Below are 26562 nucleotides of genomic sequence, written 5' to 3'. Positions count from 1 at the left end.
CAGGTCTACCATATCCAGTCATATGGTACTTCACACATGATGCAGTCTTAGGAAATAATAGTGACTTACTAAGGTAGTGGAAACCGAAATTGTTAAGAATTTTTTTGTGAAATTCAATTTTATCCACTAAATTCCTAAAATGTCCATCAACTGTGGCCGTACATTTTATAATCTGTTTCAGTCTATTTTGTAATCAGAAAAAACATACAATAATGTAAAAAATAAAAAGCAAATTTGGAGTGAAGGTGGTCAAAAAGTACAAACTTCCAGCTATAAAAAAAGTAAGTCACGGTGAGGTAATGTACAGCACGGTGACTATAGTTAGCAATGCTGTATAGCATATGTGAAAGTTGCTAAGAGAGTAGATCTTAAAAGTTCTCATCACAAGAAAGAAAGGTTTGTAACTCTGTATGGTTATGGTTGTTAACTAGACCCATTGTGGTGATCATTTTGCAATATATACAAGTGCCGAATCATTATGTTGTACACCTGAAACTAATATAATGTTATATGCCAATTATAACTCAACAGATAGCCAGAAAAGTAAATTTGATTCATGTAACATATTATTTTTTTCTTTCTCGGTAAAGCTCATATATCATTAGGGTTAAGTGTGTGGGCTCTGGAGCTAGACTGCCTGCTGTGAATACTAAGTCCACTGTTTATGATTCGTGTGAACTTGGGCCAATGCCTCTGTTTCCTTATCTGTAAAATGCAGATAATTAATAGGACCTGTTAAAGGTTCGTCTTGAGAATTAACTATGGAAATAGATCTGTGTGCTCAGCGTAGTGCCTGGGTATTTTCCATAAGTAGTTCCTCTTGATAATGTTATCATTGCTCTTTATTAATTCATTTCTTGGCTTCTATTCAAGTTTGTTTAATTGTCTTCTTTTCTGCCTTTCATTTCACATATTGCTATTACCTGATACGCTTCCTGTGTGCTAGCCATTTAACTCCTTTTAATTCCCTGAATGTACTATGCTTTTTCTCATACGTTTTTTTTCCCCTTGTACCTGCTATTTCTAACATCAGAAAAGGCCTTCTGTGTCTTTCCTCCCATCCATGCTTGGCAGTCATATTCTATATGGCCCCCTGCCAAATTCCTACTTGTGCTAAAGATTTGATTCCTATTCTTACTTGGTAGAGTATAGAAATTTCTTCTCACGTAGCGCCCTGGAGTCCCTCTCATCCTCGGTATTTATAAATGTAAAATATTTAAGAATTTTTTCTATCCCCAGAGGCTCAGAATTAGTTTAGTTGTAATTCTTGTTTGTGGCACGCTCTCTTCATTGTTCTATGGAGAGACGCTTGTTTCACTCATTCATTCATTCATTCCTTAATTTATCAATAGGTTATTGACAATGTATAACACCTATGGACACTCAAAGAACTAATACTTTACTGATAACTTACAACTAACTCTCAAAGAACTAATACTTTATTGATAACTTACAATTAACTCTGGATTCCTCCATTCTCTTCCCTGCTTCCCCCCAGAGGTCATGACTATCCTTATTTTGGCTTTTCATTTTCTTGCTTTTAAAGAATATAGTTTAACAGATGGATGTGTATCCCTAAATAACATTGTTTGATTTCAGATATTTTTGAGCTTGCTAAAGGTGGATACCATGCTACATGTAGTCTTCTTAGACTTATGTCTTTCATTCAGCATTTTAAGATCAATTCATATAGTTGCATATAGCCATAGCTCATTATTTTTTACTGCAATATTCTTTTATATAAATATGCCACAATTTGCCCATTTCCACATAAGTGGATATTTAAGTTACTTCTGGGTTATTTCTGTGCTCTCGTGAACAGTGCTTTTTTGAACATTCTTGTGCATGCATCCTAGTGCACATGTGTGATTTTCTCTATGGCATTTATCTAGGAGTGGAATGGCTGAGTTGTAAATATGTGAATATTCAGTTTTATTAGATAATGACAAGTTGTTTACAAAAGTGATCCTACGAACTTATATTCCACCCGCAATTAAGAAATACTTTGATTCACATTCTTTCCAACATTTGGCATTATTATTTTCCTAATCAAATGGATATAGAATATTATTTCACCAAAGTCTTTTTACGTTTTCCCCAGTACTGATGAGGTTGACATTTCCTCCTAAGTTTATTAACCAATATAGTTTCTCTTCTATGAAATACTGTTTCATATGCTTTGGCTACGTGTTTGTTATTTTCTTAATGATTTGTTAAGAATTCTTATATTCTTGGTTCTTAACTTTCCTTGGTTTTGTATCCAAATATTTTAGCCCAGTTGTGAGCTTAGTCTTCATTCTCTGTAAAATTAAAATATAAAATTTACAAATTGGGCTGCAGAAAAGTCCTGAGCCCATCAGTGAAGATATTTATTGATTTACACTCTTATCTTTCCAGGTAAGAATTTTATACATATTTTATGCTATTCTTTTTTTGTTTATTGTAATTTAAGTACTCGTTGACTATTCAAAGGTCAAAAAAGTATTCACCATTGATTTTTTTAATAAGAGTTTAAAAGTTCCCTTAATTTGTCTGCAGGTGATTTAACCCATATGGTATGCGATAGGGTTCAATTTCATTTTTTTTCTTATTTGGATAACCATTTAAAAAGTATGTTTATTGAATAGTTCTACTGTTTCCTATTGATCTGCCACACCAAACTTGTTATATATTAATATTCAATATATGCATGAGTCAATTTCTTGACTCTCTGTTTTGTTCCATTAATCAATTTGTCTTTCTTTGTGCCACTTCTATAATGTCTTAGTTACTATAGCATCATAAGTCTTGGTGTCAGGTAGGGCAAATATCTGCTCTTTATTCTTCTTTTCAAAAGTCTTGTTTAATTTGATCTTTCACTCTCTATATAATCAGCTTCTTTAGTTCCATAAAATTTCCCATGTTATTTTCATTGGAATTTTATAGAACCTATGGATTGTTTTATAATACAAATATCAAGTTGTTTTCCAAAGTGATTGCATCAATTTAATTTCTACTGTTAATTAATACGAAATCCTTATTAATTTGAGGAAGAACTGTTAAAGTATAATTTTAAAAAGGTTAAAAAACATCTCCATCACACAAATGTAAAATAAAAACATGTCAAAAATTATATTCAACTCATTAATTAATGAGAGAAACATAATACTTTAAAACTAGTCCACCGAGCATTTCAGAAGCTGGATATTTCTAGGCAAGGTTAAAATAAGATTGCTAGGTTAGCAGCCCTCTCCCCAAAGTCCTACAAGGTCATAAACTTCAACCTTTGGAGTTATCTCTTCTATTGGGTGGAAATTCTTGGCATATTTATTATACACAACTATGCGTTAATGTCGACTTCCTCACAGTTGTAAAACTGTACCGAAATCGAAAGTCAAGATCAGCATTTCACTGAAAGAATATCTAGCAATCTCTTTTACCTATTTCTGAGTTTTGGATAATTTTTATGACAAAACTGACAGCAAATTTGTCTCTAGTGTAACAGTTTCACATTTTAACTATATCATTGTTTATCTTCTGGGACAGTTTGGGAAAAATGTGTCAGGAAATTTCCGTAAGGGAGGCTTATTTTACTATTAAAATAGTGAGATGATAACCAAATTTTTAGATTACTGCTATATTCTTTGTCATACATGTAGGTTTTAAAATAATTTGACATTTAGTTTTCACATTATTTAGTGAAAATATAGAAAAAATTTATTTATTTATTAGTAAAGAGATGATTTTTTAATTGTTTATTTAAGTAGTAAACAAGCAAAACTAGCTAAAGATCCATTTATGTCTGCAAGGGATTTGTGAGAAAATCGTGGACTGTTAATTTTCATTAGAGTCTTCTTAACAGAAGTAGTATCTGCATTTTACAGAGATTAAAAGTTAGCACATCTGATAATCAAATGCATATCATTTGATTCTAAAGTCCATGCTTTTATCCCTTCTAGCCCTTATACTGGATTACGAAATAAATTAAACAAATGAAAACACAAACTGTTATGGGAAAAAAGTCAGCTTCCCTAGAAAGCCCATTAATTTTATCTTTGTGTTTTCTTGAGGGAAATTCTATTTGTGACTATTTTCTCCCCTTCCTTCAAATTGTGTCACCTTGTCTTTAAATGTATTCAACCCCATAAGATTTACCTATCGAAAAGTATAATTTAGTTTTACTTAAGTAAGAGAACTAAGTATGAGAGAGAGCCTAAAGAAATCTATGTGTCCCAGCGTGCTATGCCCATTACTGAAGTGTGACTTCTCCCTCTCAGCTGCAAAATGGAAGAGGCTCTTTGGAGGGTTGATTTAAAATCTTATGTCGTTGGTACAAAGAATTAAATAAGCTCAGAGATGCTTCTTTCACTGCATATGAGTGTCTTCATGTAATTTCCAGTTTTATACTAACAACTAGCATCTGTTGAACATGACCTGACTATTTGAGAGCCAATGGTTCCCTAAAACACACGCACTGCTCCTCACATTGGACTTTCCTATTTACTCATGTCATTTCCATCATCCGTGGGCTGTGGGAGTATCATATTTTCCTTCAAGGTATTAAAATGACTAATGCAACATTCCAATCTGAGTTAGAGATTATATTCCACCTTCTATCATCTTCTTATAAGTCTAGAGAAAAAGAAAACACGATTGACATGTTGTAGTTGTTATGACTTTTGATTGGGAGGCTGTTAGGTTTGTGGTAGTAGGACTGTGCTGTCTGCAGTCATACTATGTAAGCTTATAAGCCTTTCTGGAGCTAATAGCTTTATATTTCCAGAATGTATGTGTTCATGTCCGTATACATGTGTGTATATTAATGTATATATATGAACATGTGTATGTGTGCATTTTATCTTTCAGGGTTTCTGTGTGTGTGAGTGTGTGTGTAATGGGAATGAGTAGAGTTGAAGAAAAAGAAAAAAAGTGGAAATGATCTTGAAGCATCTGATCTTTCCTTTATTTTCGAGGTGGTGGTGGTAAAGATACATGATCCCTACCAACGATTTATTACAAGCCTAAATGCTGTGATTGTTGCACTCTTTATTATATATTTAGAATAAAAATTAATAAATGTTCTATTATTTGCAATTTTCCTTTTCTTTTCTTTTTTCTTTTTTTAACAGCTTGACCCAGACCTGCCCCCCCTCATGCAGTTGGGTGGGGGCATGAAGAAACCAAATCTCTTTGCAATTTAAGGATGAACAAATGTAACTTTATACTTATTCTAACTTTCTTTGTCTTTTGCTTCCCATGCTTAGATTTAAGTTAAATTGAGGTTGCTTCAATTTAATTATTTTAAATAAAGTGAGCAGGTACAGAGAGTAGGCCTTGCAAGTGAACGTTGCACATGAGGACATGAGTTTTCTATCCGAAGAGGGACTTGAGTACAAAAGTACTTTTGGGTGGACTTGTAATGTCTTTTACCATGGAAACCACAGATGCTGTATTTCCAGAAGCCTACAAGCCATGATTACCAAGGAATGGCAGCAGCATAAAGGCACTTGTTGAAGAGCTATCAGCATTATCCGTAATGAAAGAAAATTGATGATTGATGAGCACTCCAGATTCTTTTCTCATTACCATTACATCACTCTGTGTGTGTGTGTGTGTATATATATACTTGTATATTTAATTACACATACATATATGTATATATGTACGTGTAGTAGCTGGGTTCTTCTTCCAAAAAATGACATTATTTTAAATTTTATTTTAAAACTGCAGAGAATGCTATCGAAAGTCATCAGAATTAATCTCTGCCTCCTTATAAGATGTTACTGACTAAAGGAAGTGAGAAAGTTAGGCTTGAGTAATTATGAAAAGAATTAGATGGGCAAAAAGAAGTTGGGGGATTCTTTAGGAGACTCCAACGTCTTTAAAGTGAAGTCATTTTGCACATGTAGTAACGTTTGGAAGCCGAATGGAAATCCCTTGGAAGCGCTTGAGCATGAACTGGGGAAACTAAGTTTTTAAGATGAAAAATCAATAGTAGGCTTACTTATTAATTTACTTTTTATAGGGCTCCATTGGAGTGGTTGCTCTGTTAAGTAATTTAGTTACCAGAAGTTAGGGGTGAATATTTGGAAATGGATAGGAATCTGGTTTACAGTCAATAATCAAAGGGCAGAACTACATAAACATTTCTCGGTATCCCTGTGTGAATCTGGTGTTTGCAATGCTCTTTTGTAATATTTTACAAATGACCTAGAACTTTCCTAATAATGAAGAGTCAACTTGATGAGGAGGCAATAGGCAAGAAGAAGAAATGGAAAGACCAATGTCCCAATTCTATCCAAGTACCAGCTGAAAGAATTTGGGCAAGTCACTAAAATTATTTGAATTAAATTTCTTTTTTTGTGAAATAAAGTCCATGGTTACCTTACTCAAGTCATAGCAACATTGTAAAACAAATAAATCAACAGTCATCTGTTTCTTTCCTAAATAGTCATTAAGTCATGGGGAGATGGTGCAAATAAACAAATTGAAATTAATAAAATTGAAAACGAATTTAAAACCTGTGCGGAATTATTAATCACAAGGTAGAACAATTTGGAATAAGAAAGAGCTTCCAAGGATTCAGCTCACCACAAACCCAAGTTTTGCATCCTCAAATAGTTATAACCTAAGGAAGATGCTTTTTCTCATCCACCGTACTGTTGACTCAGAGTCCTTAATGTTTCTACTAAAGAAAGAACTGGGGATCCCACTACTCCTTCATTCAGGCATTCAGCCAATAATACTTAACACCTAATAGGTCCCAAGCCATATGTGAAACGCTAAAGATATAAGTGTGAACAGAATTCAATGTGCTCCTCCCTCTCATGGAGCCTACATTCTAATGGACTTCCTTCACGTGACCTAGAAGTGCTGCTGTCACTGTCTTAGAAAACAATTGTATTGGTTTCCTAGGATTGCCATAACAAAGTATCATAAACTAATGCTTGAAAACAGCAGAAATTTATTGATTCACAGCTCTGGCGTATAGCAGTTTGAAGTCAAGTTGTTGGTAGTGCCATGCTCTCTTCTAAGCATCTGGGGGATAATCCTTCCTTGTCTTTTCAGCTTCTGGTAGGTGTTCCTTGGCTTGTGGCAGGATAACTCCTATCTCTGCCTCTGTGTTGACATGGCCATCTTCCCTCTATGTGTGTCCAAATTTCCCTCTTCGTATAAAGACACCAGTCATATAGGATTAAGGACCCATCCTACTCCAATATGACCTCGTCTTAATTTAGTTATGTCTGTAATGACCCCAATCTCAAAGAAGGTCACATTCTGAAATCCTGGGAGTTAGAATTTCAACGTATCTTTTGGAAGGATATAATTCAACACATAAGAATGACTTTAGAGAAAATAGGGGTATACACAGTAATGTAGTACATTTTGAAAGGGGTAATTCTGGTAAGTGTAAATGCAACTGAGAGTTTGGTAGGGGTGAGAGTACAGTAAGAGAAGCTTGGCAGAAGTATATCGAGAGACTTGAATCTTTCTCCTTAGTCACTGGAGTCAGAGCACCAAGCATGGCTTTAGGAGGATGCCACAATACAAAAGCACAGAAATGAGGCCAGGTGAAAAGTTCTTAGAAATGGGAATTGCACTGGGAGCTGTGTATGTTAACTTGCCATCCAGATGTAAATTCTCCAAAGGAAAATCACCAAGCAATAAATAGCAAGAGAGCAGAACCGACATGCATCCACTGAACTTGCCTGCTTAGACCAGAATGTCTGGGCAGATACTGCCCTGTTTGAGGTGAGAATAGTAATAAAAACTCAGACATCGACACCATGACCAATATTGTGAAATCAGAGGGAGGCAGGAAGAGAATAGCACCAAGAAGACACAGAGGAAGAATTTTCCTTGGATAATGATCTATATCTACTACAAGTTCTAAAGGAGAATTTCTGCAAAAGTTTGGCATTCTAAACAGAGTCTAGGGCATTATTGAAAAAAGCAAAATAGTGCTTTTGAAAGGACTGTTGACAACTTGGGTCAGAATTATTTTTTGTGTTGTTAAAATGATAAGGCTTACCTTAAAGTTACTGAATAAGAATTTTAAGAGTGAATAAAGGAAGTTGCATTTTAACAAGATCCTGCACGATTTTTACCCTAAGTTCAAGTAACCGGAGCAACAGAATGAGGGGAAAATGAAAAAAAAAACAAAACACACATTAAAATCAGTGTTGAAGCAGATGATACTGTTAGAGAAAATTGATAATGGTTATCCAAAAACTTCTCTACAGTATTCAAAATGTTTCCAGAGTATAGAAAAACTTGGAGAGCTTTTCAATTCGTATTAGAAGATATTAGAATAATCTAAAGATGATAGCCCGTCAATCTTAGTTATAAATTTAGAAGAAAAACTCCTAAAAATATAGGAAAGTGAATCCAGGAGTGAATTACCTAAATAGTTTATTGTTACAAAAACAATTTTTTCCAGAATTGAAAAAATAATTGCATAATAAAAAACTGTTAAAATAGTTAACTAAATAGTGTCCAAAAAAACCCAACAATGTACCATCAGCTTGATAGATTCAAGATAAGTGGTTGGTAACAATCAACATCCATCCACTCTGATGTAATTTTTAGTAACTATAAGTTTTTAGTAAAATATAAATACTTATTGCAATTCCAGAATCAACAATAAAATTACTGCTAAGGCACAGAGGCATTCTCTTCTAAGAATGCACACCACAGTTGATATTTTCCTTTTAAAAGTGCTAGTCAACATCATAAAACAAGAACAATGAAATGTAAATAGAAATATTAGGGACAGTTTCCAGGGGACATGATTGTCATCCTAGAAAACCCAAGAAAAAAACCTGAAAAAAATACCACTACATATAAATGAATTCAATATGGTAGCCATTTACAATACCAAAAAGTTAAAGGTCAGAACAAGGCACTTTTAAAATAGCAACCAAAATTATAAAATACTAAGAAATAAATGTCACAAAGAATATGTAGGACCTACTCAAGTAAAACAATAAAACATTTTTGACCAATATAAAAATAACGTCATTAAACAGTGAAAAGATGTCTATTGGAGCAGATACCATCTAGTAATGATTGCAGTTCCACTTTACTTTTTATTAAGTACAATTACTTAATAAATTAGAGTTGTCATTAGATTGAATAAAAGAAAGCTCCACTTTATATTATAAACAGAAAGCCTAAAGGAGATTTTTCTGTACCTGAGAGAAGACATGGATCAAAAAGTGGTGTGCTTGTTTTTTGTTTGTTTGCTTTTTTAGCTCTAACTTTAAAAAGCATTTGTATAAATTCGTATTTTGATATCATCCATGATCCTCAGTGAGAATATTGAATCAGAAAGATCTCTGGATTAATGAAGAGTTTTACTTCATGTAATATTATAATTAGAAGAGAATGTGGGATTCATTTAATGAGAGACCCCACTCCTTGCAAAATTGTCTTTACTATGAGGAAAAAAACCCAGTTGCTTGCAAGCTGTTATCCAGTTTTTGGCACATTTATATGTATTGGAGAGCTTTCCGCTTCACAATGATGGCCATTTCAAAATTGGGTAATCTCATTCATAATTCTCATATTTCTCTATGATTAGTTCTGTACTATAGAGCATCACATTATGAGCCACCTCATTTTAATCATAATGGCCACATAAGTGTTTAAAGACAGCCATTCGGTTATTGCTAACTCTTCATATTTAGGCTAAACATTTCCAGTTCCTTAAAGCTGTCCTCATATGAGAGACTTCCCAGATCCCTCATTATTTGTATTAGGCTTTAGATGATCGATTTTAGTTAAAAAATATACTTCTGTTATATACTCAGCACTGAATTCAGGCTATTATCTGAAGAATGGACTAGTATTCTTATAAATTTGATAATTCTAGGAAGCAGATCTACGTGGCCTTTGCTGAATTACTTGTGTAATAGCCATATGTCCTCTCAAATTTGCTTTTGTATCCATAGCAAATTTGAACTAATTTAGCTTGATTATCAGTATTACAGTTACTTTATTTAAAATGAACTGCCTTTTCATTTGATAAACAAGGGAAACAGATCCAAGGATAGATTTCCGAGACACTAGTGGAATTCTGTGTCTGGATGTACTTTTGTAGCATGTGTGAGTTTGTGTATGTGTGTGAGGTGTGTGCATGCACGTAGGCATGCATATGGAAGTGTTCTGCTGGAAGACGTCATTGCGATTTTCATGGCTTCTCTCTGGAGAAGTTAGCAAGTAAAGAGAATCTTGATTTCTGTCCCTTCATTTCACCTTACATATAAGGTGAAAAAAATGCGGAAAGAAAATAAGTATATGATGAAAAGAAAAGAAAAAATGTTTATGAATGGAAATATTTTCTTTAGGGGTAAGAGATAAAGTTAGAGAGCTTTCAAGCCTTTTAGAAGATATAAAAGATAAAACTTGGTTTGCAATTGATAACAAAAGCCCTTTTACTTTTATGACACAAGACACGGCTTTAAAATATTCATGAATCTTCTTGAATATATATACAGCGTAGAATATAGTAGTGAAATATTTCTGTAGTACATAAGCATCTTCATATGTCCATTTTTATCTCCCATGTGTACTCCTGCAGAAAGAAAACGAAAAACAACTATCTAGTTTATATGAATTACATTATCAAAATTTTGTGATGTTAGGAAAAATTAAATTAAATCTGTTGTTTGTATAAACATTAAAATGCTTTCTTAGCTGTTTTGGGAATCCTAACTTATAATGCATATTTTTGAGACTATTTAATTAAGAAAATTTCAAATGATAATTATTAACAAGTCACCATTCACTGAACACAATTTTTCTTTTCACTTAGTATTTTGAAATATTAATTAAGCCCTATCACATGAGAGACTTTGCCAGAATTTAGGGAGAAACCAAATGGATTTATTAGTATGCTACTGTTTTTCAGACTGTTGATCTTATTTTATAGTGGACTAAATATACAATATTCAGTTTTTTAAGTGATTTGTCTGGTTTACAACCTACCTGTGTTAACTTTAATATTCTACTGGCCATTACCACTCCTTTGCTGATCCATATATATATTTTCATTTGAGCCTAAATAAATAAATAAGAAGGTAAAGTGTCCCATAATATGTCCCAAAGAGAGTCAAGGTGGAGCAAAGGACTTGTTAAAAGTAGATTTTCAGGCTCAGTCCCTTAAGATTCTGATGTGGTGGATCCGAGGCGATGCTGCTCAAACTGAATTTCTCAAGCATTCACTTGACTCTTATCGTATGGGCAAAAATTGGGAAAACGCTGATTCAAACTTATTCCAAAGACATGTTAAAGACTTCTGCATGATCGTTGTTTTGAATCATCCATACCAGTCTACATCCACTAATACAGATCATTGAATGAACTACATATGATATTTAAACTGACTATATCTAACTGTTTCTCTCTAAACAGTGCAGTATTTTACTCAATTCTTATTTTCTGTGGTGGGAATTCACTCAAAGTGTATAATGCATTCAATCAAATAACTTTTTATTTTCTCATATATCAGTCTTTAGATTAATTATGTTTTTATTTTCTGTTTTGCAGGGTACAAGTTGAATTTTATATGAACGAAAACACATTTAAAGAGAGACTAAAGTTATTTTTTATTAAAAACCAGAGATCAAGTAAGTCATTCATTTTATTCTCCTGTCTATGTGTTTGTACATCTATTTACCGCAAAAGATTCCAGCTCTGCAATCGTTTTGCAAAATATCTTTTATACTGAGGAATAGAACTAATAATCTTGTCTTCCAGGCAGTAAAATTTTAGAAAATTATAGATGTTACATCTGGTGGTGCTAAGGTTTCCTGAATACCTTTAATTCTTCATATCCCATGCCAATAAGTAGACTTCTGAGTGGACCATCTGGATTAGTAGAAACATTGAGGAAAATAATTTAAACAAAGAGTTTCCCCCATTTTAACTATGTGGGACACATAAAATGTACTTTGCGAAGGCTCTGGTGATTCTGACTGACCCTAATGGGGAATAATTGTCTGATTTAGTGGAGAAGCGTTCAGAGTTTCCCAATCATGCCTAATAATGAGAAACATCTAGGGGGTTGTGAAATGTACAGCTTCCTAGCATCCTTCTCTGGAGATTTTGAATCAGGAAGTGTAGGGCTAAGCTCAAAGTTTAACGTCCTCATGATTCTTATCATCAGAACAAGTTGGGAAACAGTGGAACTTCAAGAGGAAATGAATTTGGCATAGTCATTGACCTCCTAAGCTTATTCAAGGTTGACATTTCAATGATACGTGTTACTTCCCCATAATACCAAGTATTTTTTTGTGTGTGTAAGGAAGATTGGCCCTAAGGTAACATCTGTTGCTAATGTTCCTCTTTTGTGCTTGAAGAAGATTGTCCCTGAGCTAATGTCTGGGCCAATCTTCCTCTATTTTGTATGTAGGATGCCACCACAACATGACTTGATCAGTGGTGTGTTAGTCTGCACCTGGGATCCGAACCCACGAACCCCAGGCCACTGAAGCAGAGCACATGAACTTAACCACTACACCACCAAGCTGGCCCCCCAAGTATTTTTAAAAGCTATATGTAATGAGCCAATATGTAGTTTGTCATATGATTATTGCTTAAAATGTCAACAAGCAATGGAGAGGTCTATATTAGGTTGGTGTAGACTTTGGTGTTTCCGAATTTTGACCCCTGAATCCTCTTGGGGTGATCTAAATTAAGTTGTGCCTCTATAGGGTTCAAAGAGAAAAGCTTGAGTTGTGAGAAGTTACCCAAATATTGACTGTAGAGGATATTTCAATATGTAAGGCACACCGGCTAGGGACTCTGCATGTCAGGTTAGCTTCAGGGTTGAGGCTAATAATAATTAATGCTTCTCTAATCCGGTTGTTTAGAATTTGCAAGGAAGCACCACTGATCGATATGACCTAAAGGAGCCACATCATCTGAATAGAAGGTTTTCTTGATTTTAATGCTAACAATCCTATCTCTCCAGGCCAGAAAATAAACATGCCTTATTTGAACACTTCTCCAGCAGCCAGCCTTAACTAAGCTGTCATTGGGGGAGACCAGTTCTATAAAACCAGGGCAATTTCATTAACAGTTTAAAAGACTTTCTCAAGAGCCTAACCCATAAAATGTACCTAAGATTTTAATAAGAAAACCTAGGAAAAATGACATGATTAATCAGCATTAACCTTTAACTCTTAAGAAATGTTGCCTCAAATACACCCACATATAGCAGAGTAAAAAAAAAAGACATTTCATTTCCAGATTTTATTAAGTAATAATTATTTTCAAGATTTTGTTAAGTAATAATTGTAGGAAGGCCTTTCTCAAAATTTTGTGATGTGTGAATCAGATATCACCGGATAATTGCTGGGAAGGTAAAGCTTCTATTCATCAGATTTTAAGCATGTTTTGCTTAATGTTAATTGCTCTTCATTATTTTATTTATTTATTTATTTTGGAAGATTGGCCTTAAGCTAACATCTGTTGCCAATCTTCCTCTTGTGTTTTGATTCCCAAAGCCCCAGCACATAGTTGTATATTCTAATTGTAATTCCTTCTAGTCCTTCTATGTGCGATGCCGCCACAGTATGGCTTGATGAGCGTTGTGTGTGTCCGCACCCAGGATCCGAACCGGCGGACCCTGGGCCACCGAAGCGGAGCACGCGAAATTAACCACTATGCCACTGGGCTGGGCCCTAATTGCTCTTCTTTTTAATCAAGTATTACAGGCTTCATAACTGTGACCTATACAATTTCAAAGAAACATACATAGCAGTCTTAATTCCCACAAAAATTTTAAGATTTCATTGGTATTTAACGTAAAGTGAAAAGTTAGGTTTAACTCAAACTAAACAATGTGTGTGTGCGTCTGTATTTCTCAGCATATGCTGTTCTGATTTATCTATAATTACATGATTACTAATTAAATGCGTCATATATAATTATATACATGATTATCATTTCTCTATAATCAAATCTACAAGGCGTTCTGAAGATACGAGATTTATAACTTATTCCATGAATTTGTAACCAGCTAGATTTTCTAGCTAGCTAAAATCTGTCCCCAAATTGATAGATAAGTAAAATGCTTACTTCTTAGTGCATTGGAAGTAATCTTGATTGGACATGATTTTTGTGGTTTCTGAATGCTGAAACTTAGATTTCCTCTCAGCGTATAATATTCACCGTCATTGACAGTTCACCCATTCTGTCCTTTTTGTTTCAATATTCAACTAATTAAAATTCAGGTACCTAGAACTGCAGAGAGTTTAGGTGATTATGGTGTTGTAGTTTGTAAATACAATGTAAGTGGTGAACTTAAAGTTTAAAGTTGATATTTTTGACAATTCTTTCTAGTCTTTTGAGAACTAAGTTCAAATGAAAATCAAATTTTTGTTGTTTGTTTAAAGGTCTAAGAATACGTCTGTTCAATTTTTCTCTAAAATTATTAAGCTGTTTATTATACATAATCCGAGTGCTTCTCGAAAACCCTTCACAAGGAAATGAATGGTAAGGTATCTTTGTCTGACCTTCAACAATATTCTTTTGATTTCTTTGAATTCTATTATAGTTTTAAAGGATGTTATATAGAATGCATTTTTCTCAGGGACGTTTCAGGTGTTTGTCACAATTAAATTGATCCAGCTTTCAGTTAATGTGTGAATATAATCCTTGTAAGTTCTTTTTAAACATCCCTTATTTTATTGTTATCTATTGTTTATTACTAGTATAATGATAATACTGGACACTTACCCATAAAATTTTTATTGCTAATCAAAGTACCTAAGTAATTGCTTAATATGGGTCAATCTCTTTAAAGGCCCAAATACTTTTCTTTTCTTGGCTTACAAATACTCCCAAAAGTTCACTCTACTGTTAATATTAGCGATAGTATTAATTATTGTTATCACTGTTAATAATAATATTATTATACCAGCTTTATAAACGTTTTCAGTTATAGTCTAGTTGTTACTTTTTTTTAAGGTTTCTTGAGGACATTATGCTGAGTGAAATGTCAGACATAAAAAAGAGAAATAGCATATGATCTCACTTATGTGTGGAATCTAAAAAAACAAAACAACGAATCTAGTTGTTACTCTGAGAAACACTCCAGCATTTATTGGAATGCATGACTATCTCAAGTCTCAGATTTTGCTTGTATGGTTCTTTATCTTATTTGAGTTAAATGACATTGATTTATTTTAACTTCTTTTTCCATTCATTATCATATTACTTTTATTAAATTGCATTTATATTCTTTTGTGGACTTTCCTTCTTTTTTGTTTTTGGAGGAAGATTAGCCCTCAGCTAACTACTGCCAGTCCTCCTCTTTTTGCTGAGGAAGCCTGGCTCTGAGCTAACATCCGTGCCCATCTTCCTCTAGTTTATACGTGGGACGCCTACCACAGCATGGCTGCCAAGCAGTGCCATGTCCGCACCCGGGATCCGAACCAGCGAACCCCGGGCCGCCGAGAAGCGGAACGTGCGAACTTAACCGCTGCGCCACCGGGCCGGCCCCTGGACTTTCCTTTTTAGGCATCATCTTTTGCGAGAAGCAATCAGGAAGGGGCCTGGGTGTATAATGGCATGGATAATCTTTATCTCACCACCACCTTGGGTCCCTGTCCAGTCTACTAAATTTAAAATAATTTTCAAAGCAGAAAACAAATTTGATGGCTAACTTCTATACAATTATTTTTTCATGTAGAGTTTGCCCTAAGAAAATGAAAAAATAAAAAAAGATTATGGTAAAATGGAAAATGAGGGCATAGTATGCTTTTAAATGAATTGGTTCTTCTTCAGCTTATTTAGATAGTGAAAATGATTACATATTTATTAAACAGTTCAGAAATAAGTTAAAGATTAACAAGCTAAATTTTATTGTGTAATAATTTATGAGATAATTCTTTATAATTTATTTAATGAAATATAATTATGGATATTTCACTATATGTTTATTGACTATTTACCATGTATTCATATCGCTGTAACTGAAGATATAGCCATGAAAAGGAATATTTAACTACTCTCAGGGAATTTTCAGCTTGTGGAAAGGTGGTATATTTTGGAGTTCTTGCTATTTTCTGGCATTGGGTTTTATGTATATGATTTCCTTCAATATATATTTAATCTTGTTGTACCTACTTTCCATATAAAGAAGCTGAAGTTTTCTCATATTTGCCCTCTTCTTTGACTCCCTCAGCACTAATCTTTTTGTGTCTTTTATCCCTACCTCATTGACCACAGGATGCCAGCACTTTTCCATTGCCCCAAATTCTTACTGTGTGTTCAGCTTCTCTACTTGGATGTCTAATAGGCATTTCAAACTTGCCATGTTCCCATGGGCTGCTTCTGTGATCTCCCACATCTCAATGAGTGACAGCTCCATCCTTCCTCCAAACCCTGCTCCACTCCTAGCCTTCCACGTTTCAGCTGATAGGAACTCCATCCTAACAGTTTCTCAGGCCAAATGCTTTGGAGTCATTCTTGACTTCTCTCTTGTCTCACACTCTGCAGCATATGCAAAGCCCTAAGAAAATCCTGTTATTTCTACCTTCAAGAAATATCCAGTGTGTAGATGCTTCTCAATGCCACCACCCTGGCACAAGCCACCTTCTTTCACCTGTATTACTGCAAAGGCCTCCTAATTAGTCCTCCTAGTTGTACCTTTGCTCCCCTTTGGTCTATTCTTACTGTAGCAGCCAGTATTTCTTGAGAATATAAGTTGGATCTTGACATGGCTGTGCTCTGAATGCCAAAGTGCCTGCCATGGCCTGTAAGAACACATATTTTCCCTGTAATGTCACCTCCTACTACTCATCCCCCACCATTTTGCTCCTGCCACATTGGCCTCTTCTCTATTCCTAGATCATTCCAGACACACTGCAGGCTCAGGGCGTTCACACCCGCTGGTCCTTCTGTCTGTAATTCTCTGCCACTAAAAAGCATAGGGACACTTCCTCAGATCTTTACTCAAAATCATATTTTCAGTGAAGCCTTACCTAAACATCCTGTTCAAATTGTAATCTCCTCACAAGACTCCCTTGAATAATTTTTTTCTTCTTCCTTTTCATTTTTCTCCATTGCCTTTCTCTCTTTTATATATTGTACATCTTTTACTTGTTTGTTTTCTGTGTATTTCGTATGGATTGCAATGGATATTCCATGAGGGCATTGTTTGTATCCTCAGAGCCTGACACAAATTCGGTGCTCAGTAGTTATTTTTTAAGTGAGTGAGTGACTAAATGAGTAAATGAGGATCTTTTATAATCTGATCTTGCTTACCTCACCTCACCGATCTGCTACTCCAGCCATGCTGACCTACTGGAAGCAACTTACAAACTCTGCTCTCCATCGTCTCCAGGCCAATGACCGTTTTGCTCCCTCTCCCTGGACCCCTGTTTCCAGTCCTGGCCCCCACTACCCACTCTTTTCTAACCTGCTCCAGGACTCCTAGTCCTTCAGGATAACAATTTCTTGGATGAAACTTAATCTGAAATTCTTACCTGACATCATGACCTATTGCCCAATTCCACTCTGGATTAGGAGTGACTTTTGGGGACTTTCTGATCATGCCTTGAATACTTCTGAATTTAGCATATTGCCATTGGTTTTATTATGTACTTCTCTGTTCTCTCTATATGCTCACTGAGGGCAAGGACCATATTGTATTTGTCTCTGTTGCTCCCATACTTGGCGTAGGACTTTGTGGGTCAGTGAATGTTGCTGAATTGATGGAATTATACTCAACAGTTTTATTAATAATTTTACGCAATCTAGATGATTCAAGACCACTGCCTAGAGATGTCAGTGTATATTATATTTCTCTATGTGTTATTAAAAATGGTTCACATTAAAAATCCTTCTAAAAACATTCCAGAATTGTTTTTAAAACTTGGTAATTTATAATTAAAGTGTACATTAGAGAGGCTTGAAAATCAGAAAATGAAGCATGAAGGAATCCTTCTAGGGTAAAAGGGCATTGCCTGGTGACAGCAGAGTGGAATTATATTATTTGAAAACGTTAAGATGGACAAAGTTTCCTACAATTAACTTCTATGCCGTATTACTAAGAATATTCAGCCATAATTATGGAGGCTATACATTTGAAAAATCAGATTACTGCAATTAAAAAACATAACAAAATAGCTCATGGCTCCATTTTGAATACAATGTTCTGTTTAGTTCCCATTGTCAATGCGGTATTGTTTAATGAAAACCAGAAGTGGCCTTTATGGGCACAGGGTATCTTGTAAAATAATGAGGGCTAATTCAGCAAAGAGATTTATTTAATTAGAGCTCCTGGCATAATAAAGCTGCAGATATTTTGTGTGGCTTTGCTTTATTTTAAGTCCCTTCCAGGAGTTAACACTGATTGGAAAATGTTGCAAGTATGGACAAGCTAAAGGATATGCAAAGAATTTTACTGTTAATGTATGAAACTGTGCACACGACAAACTCTGATGTACACACACTTTACAGTAAATGATTTAAAGGCATCAGCACAGGAAACACCTCCAGCACGTAGTTTGTGACTTTCATTGAGAGATGGGCCATCAGCATTGACTCATTGCCTACTGGTGCTTAGAGTTCTGCACTGTGTGTCAAAACTCAGGCATCCTTTCCACTCTAGAAGCTGTTGAAGTAATTATTAGTTTTTAACATCAAGTGATAGAGACAAAGGTAAGAAGCACATGAATGTGCTTATATTTCATGGAATTTGGATTTGCATTTAAAATCAGTGCCTAATATAGCAAGGAGTGTGTTCAGGTGACATTCAGATTTTAAAGATTATTTCTTCTTTAAGGTGTGTTCAGGTGACATTCAGATTTTAAAGATTATTTCTTCTTTATAAGAAGAAATAAAATTTTGACAATATCTTTTAAGTATTTCATGACCAATAGGAATGAATAGCATAATATAGACCTTTTCTCTCACATGTATTGGTTACAGTAAGATTAAAGCAGCATCAAGTACTCTAACACATAATCTCAAAAATTCTAAAGAATCTTTTTGGTTCCTGGAGTCTAATGTTGGTGTTCCTAGTCAGTGTAGACCTTTTCTCCATAGAGTGGTTCACAGACACACACACACACATATTATAGAATACAATATATACAGACAATATTTTAAGTACAATATTATACATATAAGCCACTTTCATTTTGTGACTATGTGCTGTCCTAAGACCTAAGAACCCTTTGCAATGAGCTTCCAGAAAGGCAAGGAGAGCCTAGAGAAGGCACATACACTGTTTAAAATTCTTGGCCAACATATGACAAGCATCATGTACTCGTATTTCATACTTAGAACTCATGTGAGGATCAGTCAGATGATCACACCCTGACACAAAGGCTGAGAAGTGTAGCCTTTGGCTGAAGAGTGGCTTTTTGCCCTCACCTTTACACTACGGAAGGGGAAGAAGGCACGTTCATAGATAGAAAGCCACTTCTATCTTAGCCAGTGTGTGTCTGTTGGAAAGACATGTCCGTTAATGTCCGTTCTCTCAAAGAGTCAGTGTTTAGTCCTTTCCACAACACACTGACAGGTGGTTGTCTAACCTGGTATGAAGTCCATGCAGTGCTTTGGAAAACTTCCGTTATTGAAAAGTCTCCCTAACGTATTGTCAAGGTTCTACTATGCTTCGGTGTCAGTTTTGGACTGAAAACTAAATTGGTTTTGGACACATATTAAATTTGGTATGTCTTTGAAACGTGGTACTAGTGCCATACTTACAGCTCAGTTCTTGGTATTTGTTATGGTTAGGAGAGTTTTATAATGGTCCTCCCTGGTTTAGGATACTATACTTTCATTAATGAAATACAACCTTACATTCATGTTTTTTCTTTGGGGAGCTATCAGTCTGAGTTCCTCTTGAGTTTGTGACCCACAGGTCCTTCCTATGCATTATGCCCCACATGTTGACCCTATTACTTTCATGTGTTTACCAACTGCTCTATTCTTCTGGTTAATGTATTCACCCCCTGAGGTCCCCCTCAGCTGCCGAAGTTGATCTGACATCAACAGCAGCTCTCTTCTCGCCTTTACCAGGAGCCATAAGTAAGCTGTGAAAAGTGACTGAGGCTACGCATCACGGACGTCCTCTATTTAACTTCTGCCACTATTTCCATTGTTTGACATGACTCTTCCGGTTCTCACAATGATGCTTCAAGCACGAATTTTATCTATAGGCCTAGTTTAATTCAGAACAGTATGCATTTCATAATTTTATTTTATTAATTTTAATAATATAAATATTTCAGAATGGTATCAATTTTGCTTTTATGTTTTCTCTTGTTTTTTAATTTTTTTAAATTTCAAAAAGTGAAATTTATTTTTTATTATTTGATCAATGATTCATAATTAATGCAATATAAATAAATATGGCAAGAGCAAAGGAAGTAAAAAGTACCTAAAATCCCGACACGTATAAATAAGCGCTTTTAGTATTTTGACTACCAATCTTTTGTAAATTCTCTACATATGCACACTGACATATAACACACTTATACTGATATAGTTAGGACAATAGTATATACATCATTTATATCAATGATCTTTTTCTCATTTATGGCATTTTTGCTGTTGTTAATGATCATAAGGCTACTTTGTTTCTCTTCTTCTTGGATATTCAGGTAGATTCCAATTACTCTCCTGCTATAACTGACATGGCAATAAATATTCGTGTCCGGGGTTTTTTCTTCCTAGTGTTTTTTTGTCAATGGGATTGAAGTTTCATTTAGAATTATGGTCTGGCTGTCAGTTCCAGTTTCATTCCTCATTTGTTTTGGACATTTTCTAGAAATGTGTAGATCAGATCTCATATTCTTTTTTCATGATAAATCCATTTTATGAAGGAGAGGTTGGACATTAGCTTTTCACTAGAGTTTGTACATTTTCCTTCTATGTATTTATCCACTTTAGTGCTTAGTAAACGGGCAAAAGAGACAACTTTCCAGTGGAGATCTCGCTTTGCATTGAAATTTATATGTGAGAGATTTGTAGAAATACTTTTTACAGATTATGAAACCTATTCCACACGACATAGTCATGTCCAAAAAAATCCTTTCTTTAAAGTCATATTTAAATTTAAATACTCTGATATTTCAAGACCTATGAAAACATCCCTGACCAAAGAAAATGCTGTTGGTTTGGTGTACTAGCTTTTAGTAAATCCATGTTAATTACCAATTTCCTTATGAAAATGCTCACAGATGTCTGTTTAGCAATTTATTTTTTAATTTTCTGTATATTGCTGCCTACTTAACTACTTAGCAGTTTTTGTAGCATATCATTTTCCTATCTACAAAAACTATGTATCTATGTCCTATCTACAAAAACAATGTATCTCTTTACTCATACATACCTCATTTTGGTCTGATTTCTCAAATGTCACTGAGAATATAAGAGATGTGTTTTGGAAAGGACGATGTGACTGATCTCATCAGCCATAGTTTTGATTTTACTGGCCCCATCCATTTGTTTCTATTGAATGCCTAGCCTACTATCTGCATGTACTCAGAACAACATTATTTTTACAACGGTCAATAAAATAGACATACTCTTTCCTCTTATGGAGCACACAGTTTAGTGAGGAGACATCTAAAAAGATATACATTTATAAATAAATATAAAGTTACAACCGAGGTGAGTGGCAGGGGAGGTTTGGTGACTAACACTGCCTGAAATGAGTTGACTGCATTGATCAAGTGGAAGCCTCGGAGAAGGTTTCCGTGAGAGGGGGTTGAGCTGAGAGGTCTAAGATGAGGGAAGACTCATATGTGAAAAGGGCTGTGATGGAAGGATCATGTGACAGTTGGATAAGAATGCCGTTTTAAGAGTTTTAGTCTTTACCTTAATAAAAGTGCAATGCCCATACACAGTGGGGCAGTGTGATCAAAATGCATTTAAAAAGAATCAGGGTAGCTGTAATTTGGAGAAAAAATGTAGAAGGCAAAAGGAGGTTTTGGGTCCCTGTCGGTAGGCTTTTGCAAGAGTCCAGTTGCAAAAAATTGTAGTTTATATTAAGGTGGTTGTGGTAGTGGAGATGAAGAGAGGTAGATAAATTCTTCACTTATTTGGTGGGAAAAATCGAAAAGATTTGGTGATTAACGTATTACGTATTTACAAATAGAAGAGAGGAAAGCGTATTAAGATGATATCTAAATTTTTGGGTAAACACATATAGTGGAATTTGGTGCCATTTTCTGAGATGTGAAAAACTGAGAGGATCGGTTTTTAGGAGGAAGATCGCAGGTTCGGTTTGGAGCAATTGAAGATGTCATTTACTCAGGTAGATGGAACATTCTGGAGTTAGAGTACTTCAGTTGAATATACTAGGTAGTCTCTTTGATTAATCTTTTAAAGTTTTGTAAATCTTTTTAAAACAGGAGTTTTAAAGAGTTTATTGCTCTTCATTATTTTTTAACATATTCCCCAAAAGAAAATGACATAAAGATTTTAAAATACAGTTAATAATGGGGCTTCTCTAATATTTATAACTATAAAGAGTGAGTAGGCTTTGTTCTGTTTTGAGTTTTTTATTTGCATTTTTTGGCAGCATAATATGACTGTTTTCATCTTTTCCCAAGTAGAGTATATTGCTGTGAATGACCCTGTTTGAATCAACTTTACAGTAAATGAGGTAGATAAGGCGGGTAGGGTATAAATAGTGAAAAATTATAAGTAGCAGGACATTAGAAGCGTATGGTGTTCTTGCAGAGTATAAACAGTTTTTAACATTAGAGATGACAAGATTTTTAAGAGATATTTAAGGACAGTCGCTCCTTGTCCTGCATAATGTTCTATGCTAACCTCAATCACCGGGTTTTTTTGGTGGAATGTTAAACATTTTATAAAAATCCAAATCCAAAATATTAATGTGCTCTATAATCTGTTACCGATTTTATTCTGATCATTTATACTGTTCAATTTGTATTGCCAAAATATTGACAGCTTTAAAAATAACAAAGTCTTAGAGTTTACAGAAGACTTTTCAATGGAGAGTTGACTGGTAAAAAGGTTGAGGTTTTCTCATCCTTCTGTAATCACTCTTTATTGTTTTTTTTGGTTTTCTGTTTTGTTTGTTTGTTTGTTTCTGAGGAAGATTAACCCTGAGCTAACATCTGTCACCAATCCTCCTCTTTTTGCTGAGGAAGATTAGCCCTGAGCTAACATCCGTACACTTCTTCCTCTGCTTTATATGTGGGACACCTGCCACAGCATGGCTTGATAAGCAGTGCGTGGGTCTGCCCCCAGGATCCGAACTGGTGAACCCCGGGGTCACCAAAGTGGAGCACATGAATTTAACTGCTGCGCTACTGGGCTGGCCCCCTTAATCACTCTTTAAATAAGGGCCCATTATCTTTTTTATTATTAACATGAGACCAAAAACGAAATTAAAAGGGGTTTTTCCTGGAACAGAAATGAATATTATCTAAAAGAAAACTGAAACAGTATATAGTTTCCTAATTTTAATTTTGATATTTTATTGTCTTTTTATGCTGGCACTATTTAAGTATTTCCCTTTTCAATTGAAATTTTTAAATGAATGCATTTTTCATCACATTTTTTAAAACTAACATCTTATCCTTCTTTTCACAGGTCTCATATCTTTTGGGTGAACAGAAGTCTACCTTTATGGGGCTTACAGGTTATGTACAATTTTGTTTATCCCTATATTTCTGGATTTATTATATTTCACAGAGAAATACAATTGGAAAGAAAACTATTGATATTAAAAGTGAATTTGTTTTATTGCTTAATTAATCTTGGTGCTCATCTTAGACTAACATTTTTATTCCTTTATCCATGTTTGCCTGAACCCTACATTCCATCTTTTGAGAATTTCTTCATAATCAGGATTAGATATAAGATTTTGAGAGTGTGGAGAAAACCAAAATAAAACCAATGTTTTAAGGAGCCACAAATTCCCCAAACTACTTTAGATATTCCTGTTACATAATCCTTGAAAAGTGAATCAAAACCCATAACCATGTTGAACCATGTTTGCTTTTCTACCTTCTATCCTCAGTGTCTGGAACATGGTGGAATCTCAATAAGCAATTGTTAAATGAGTAAACTGATGAATGAGAGGCTCATATCACCAACAGCAAGAGTTGGGTCCCTAAGCAGATAATTTTGTAAATAAAACAAAAAGCAGGCCCTGGCATAAAAGGAGTCCTGAAGAAAGAGTAAGAAAAGGAGAAAAACATGTCTGAATTACATTATTGAGGTCCCTAGAGTGCTCTGTGTCATTTCTTGTTCCTTTTTCTATTGAATTTCATGCCCAGCAAACTTTTTACAAGTTCTCATCCACGCTACTCCTGTCTCCTTCCTACAGATACTTTTTATTTTTTGTTATTTTTCAAAAGTGAAAATTATTCAAAGCATAGAGTTACTAACATAAAACAAAATTTAGAGATTGGAAGACAGTTAAGTCTAGAAGAAGTGGAAAAACTCTGAGACTTACTGTTAATAAACAACCCTTAAAATCCTTAAAAATGTTTGGTTTGTCTTTTAACGTCATGATGACTGTGAAGTCTGTACATTTCATATGTAATAATGAATTATTTCAATTATGTAAGCATTGCAATCATAACTATGAAATCAAGTTTTTACTATGTCTGGATATTTCATATTTTGTTGAAGTCAAGTTGTATTTTGTTGTTTCCCATTGACTTTCATTGCAATGTCATTAATTTACAAATACACTTTTCAAATATTGAAGTACTCACTAAAAATGCAGTGAACCTCTAGCTAGATTCTTATATTATCCTTCAGTGAGGTGCACATTTAAAGTTAGTTAATATGTTTATGAATAGTCACATATGGCCTTGAAATATATTTTAATCTATTCAAATTCCTTTTATCTAATAGCGATATTTTAAAATAATAATAATCCTTATTTTGAAATAGAATTTTGAGTAATCCAAGCTAAAAATGTTCTGGTGATCACTTAACATATTGTACGTATAGAAAAAAGCATGGATGATTATGATACAGGGTACTTGTGGAGAAAATCTAAGTGGCGTGAGTTTTCTATCGTAACAATGCCTGGCTATTGTATGCACTTCTGAACATGGTTGACTTTTATTCCCATGCACTCATATATTTTTGATTGTCCTTATGTTTGGATATTCACTTAAATCAAAGTTTTCAGTCTACAGGAGTCAAAATTTGAGACTCCAGAGTATCTGCTTTCTAATGCAGATTGTCTTAAACCTCAAACATCTATAAACAAATACATTGATTATCTGAGTCATTTCTTGTTTGTGGTACCTTATTCTCTCTTCCTCTGTCCTAAAGTGCATAGAGTATTTAACACATAATAATTTGGACATCTTTCCTGGTTACTTTTTCTGTTGCAGTCACGGGTTTTTGGTAGCTCAGCAGTGGAAGTTGAATATATGGTAGAGAATATAGAGAAAGGTGGAGCTTGTCTAGGAGGACGCAGGACTAGCACTTTCAGCTGCAAAAGGGGAGTGGGTTGTGCAGGTCATTCTCATATAGTCTGAAAGTATCTTGAAGTGCTCGCGCAGACTGTTTGGTTTAGTGTTCTAGGATTTTGCTGTTGGGTTTTGTTTGAGGTGGGGCATAGGATAGAACGTATCATTCAACTGGAAGCTTGTGTTCTTTTATTTTCTGAAAGGAACTGCTGTTTTTGCGGATGTACTGGAGATGGTCGTGGTGGTGCTGGAAGAGGGCATTACATGGGGCGGCGCATTTGTGTGTGATTGTGTGTGTTAGGAGCCCACATACGCAAGGACCTATTCTTTACATATCGAGCAAACTCCAGCCAGTCTGACTATTCCAAACCCACATTTACATTTGAGATATTAAATTTAAAAAGATATATTAAGGAGTATTGGAAATTATAAATCTAAGCTGTAATGCTAGAGATAGCCTGCAGCCTGCCATCTGTATATAGAAGTTAAAGTGCCACACAATGCCTCCTATATCATATGTCATATATATATATATACCATACAAATATATAGAGACATATATACACATATTATGCACATATTTATAAAGTTAATAGTATTATAATCATGAATAGATATTTTGGTTTCATTGCATTTTCTCATTAAGGTGCAATTTATATTTTAGGTTTCAGTGGCATTGATAAGTCTATTTGAAACAATACTACTTGGTTATCTCAGTTATAAGGTAAGTTATTTTAATTAGAAGTTTTCTGCTGGTAGAACACAATGCTAGCATTTACCCAGTATTCCTCTATTTATAGTTCATACTCTGGGGATATAACAAGTTCTTCTTAAACTACTTTAATTATTTTGGATCTCTCTAGTATGTGATATAAAAGTGTAGCAATGTAGTAAAGTTTTCCTTGGTGGCTTAAAAATATTTCACTAATTCTTATGGGTTATTTTACTCCTTCTATGAATGCTTATAGGAAGCAAGCAAATGTACTTGTCTGGCTTTTTATTGTTCTCAACCTCTTTCCCTGATCTGTACACAAAACACTGAGGGAGGAAAAACATCTCTGTTAGGAATTATTTTAATGAATTCTCTTAATTTTTGGTGAAGCTTTATTTGGCTAGCACACTTTAACAAATATTTATTGAACTC

General features: G+C 34.6%; 1 protein-coding gene across 13 annotated transcripts in view; it reads left to right on the top strand.

The window, feature by feature from the left end:
* The window catches only part of KCNT2 (potassium sodium-activated channel subfamily T member 2), a 350894-nt gene that overhangs the window by 75514 nt on the left and 248818 nt on the right, over positions 1 to 26562 (top strand). For all 13 annotated transcript variants that reach the window (XR_011434198.1, XR_011434197.1, XR_011434196.1 and 10 more), the window contains exons 2-5: positions 11530 to 11609; positions 14382 to 14481; positions 23575 to 23623; positions 26083 to 26142. Coding sequence is in view for 8 of the 13 variants with exons in the window: in XM_070255832.1 (XP_070111933.1) it covers positions 11530 to 11609; positions 14382 to 14481; positions 23575 to 23623; positions 26083 to 26142 (289 nt within the window). In the remaining 5 variants the exon portion in view is untranslated. The remainder of the gene's footprint in view (positions 1 to 11529; positions 11610 to 14381; positions 14482 to 23574; positions 23624 to 26082; positions 26143 to 26562) is intronic.

This window comes from Equus caballus, chromosome 30 (assembly GCF_041296265.1).
Source record: "Equus caballus isolate H_3958 breed thoroughbred chromosome 30, TB-T2T, whole genome shotgun sequence".
NCBI classification, from domain to species: Eukaryota; Metazoa; Chordata; class Mammalia; order Perissodactyla; family Equidae; genus Equus; species Equus caballus.
This window is presented reverse-complemented; position numbering and strand designations above follow the sequence as displayed.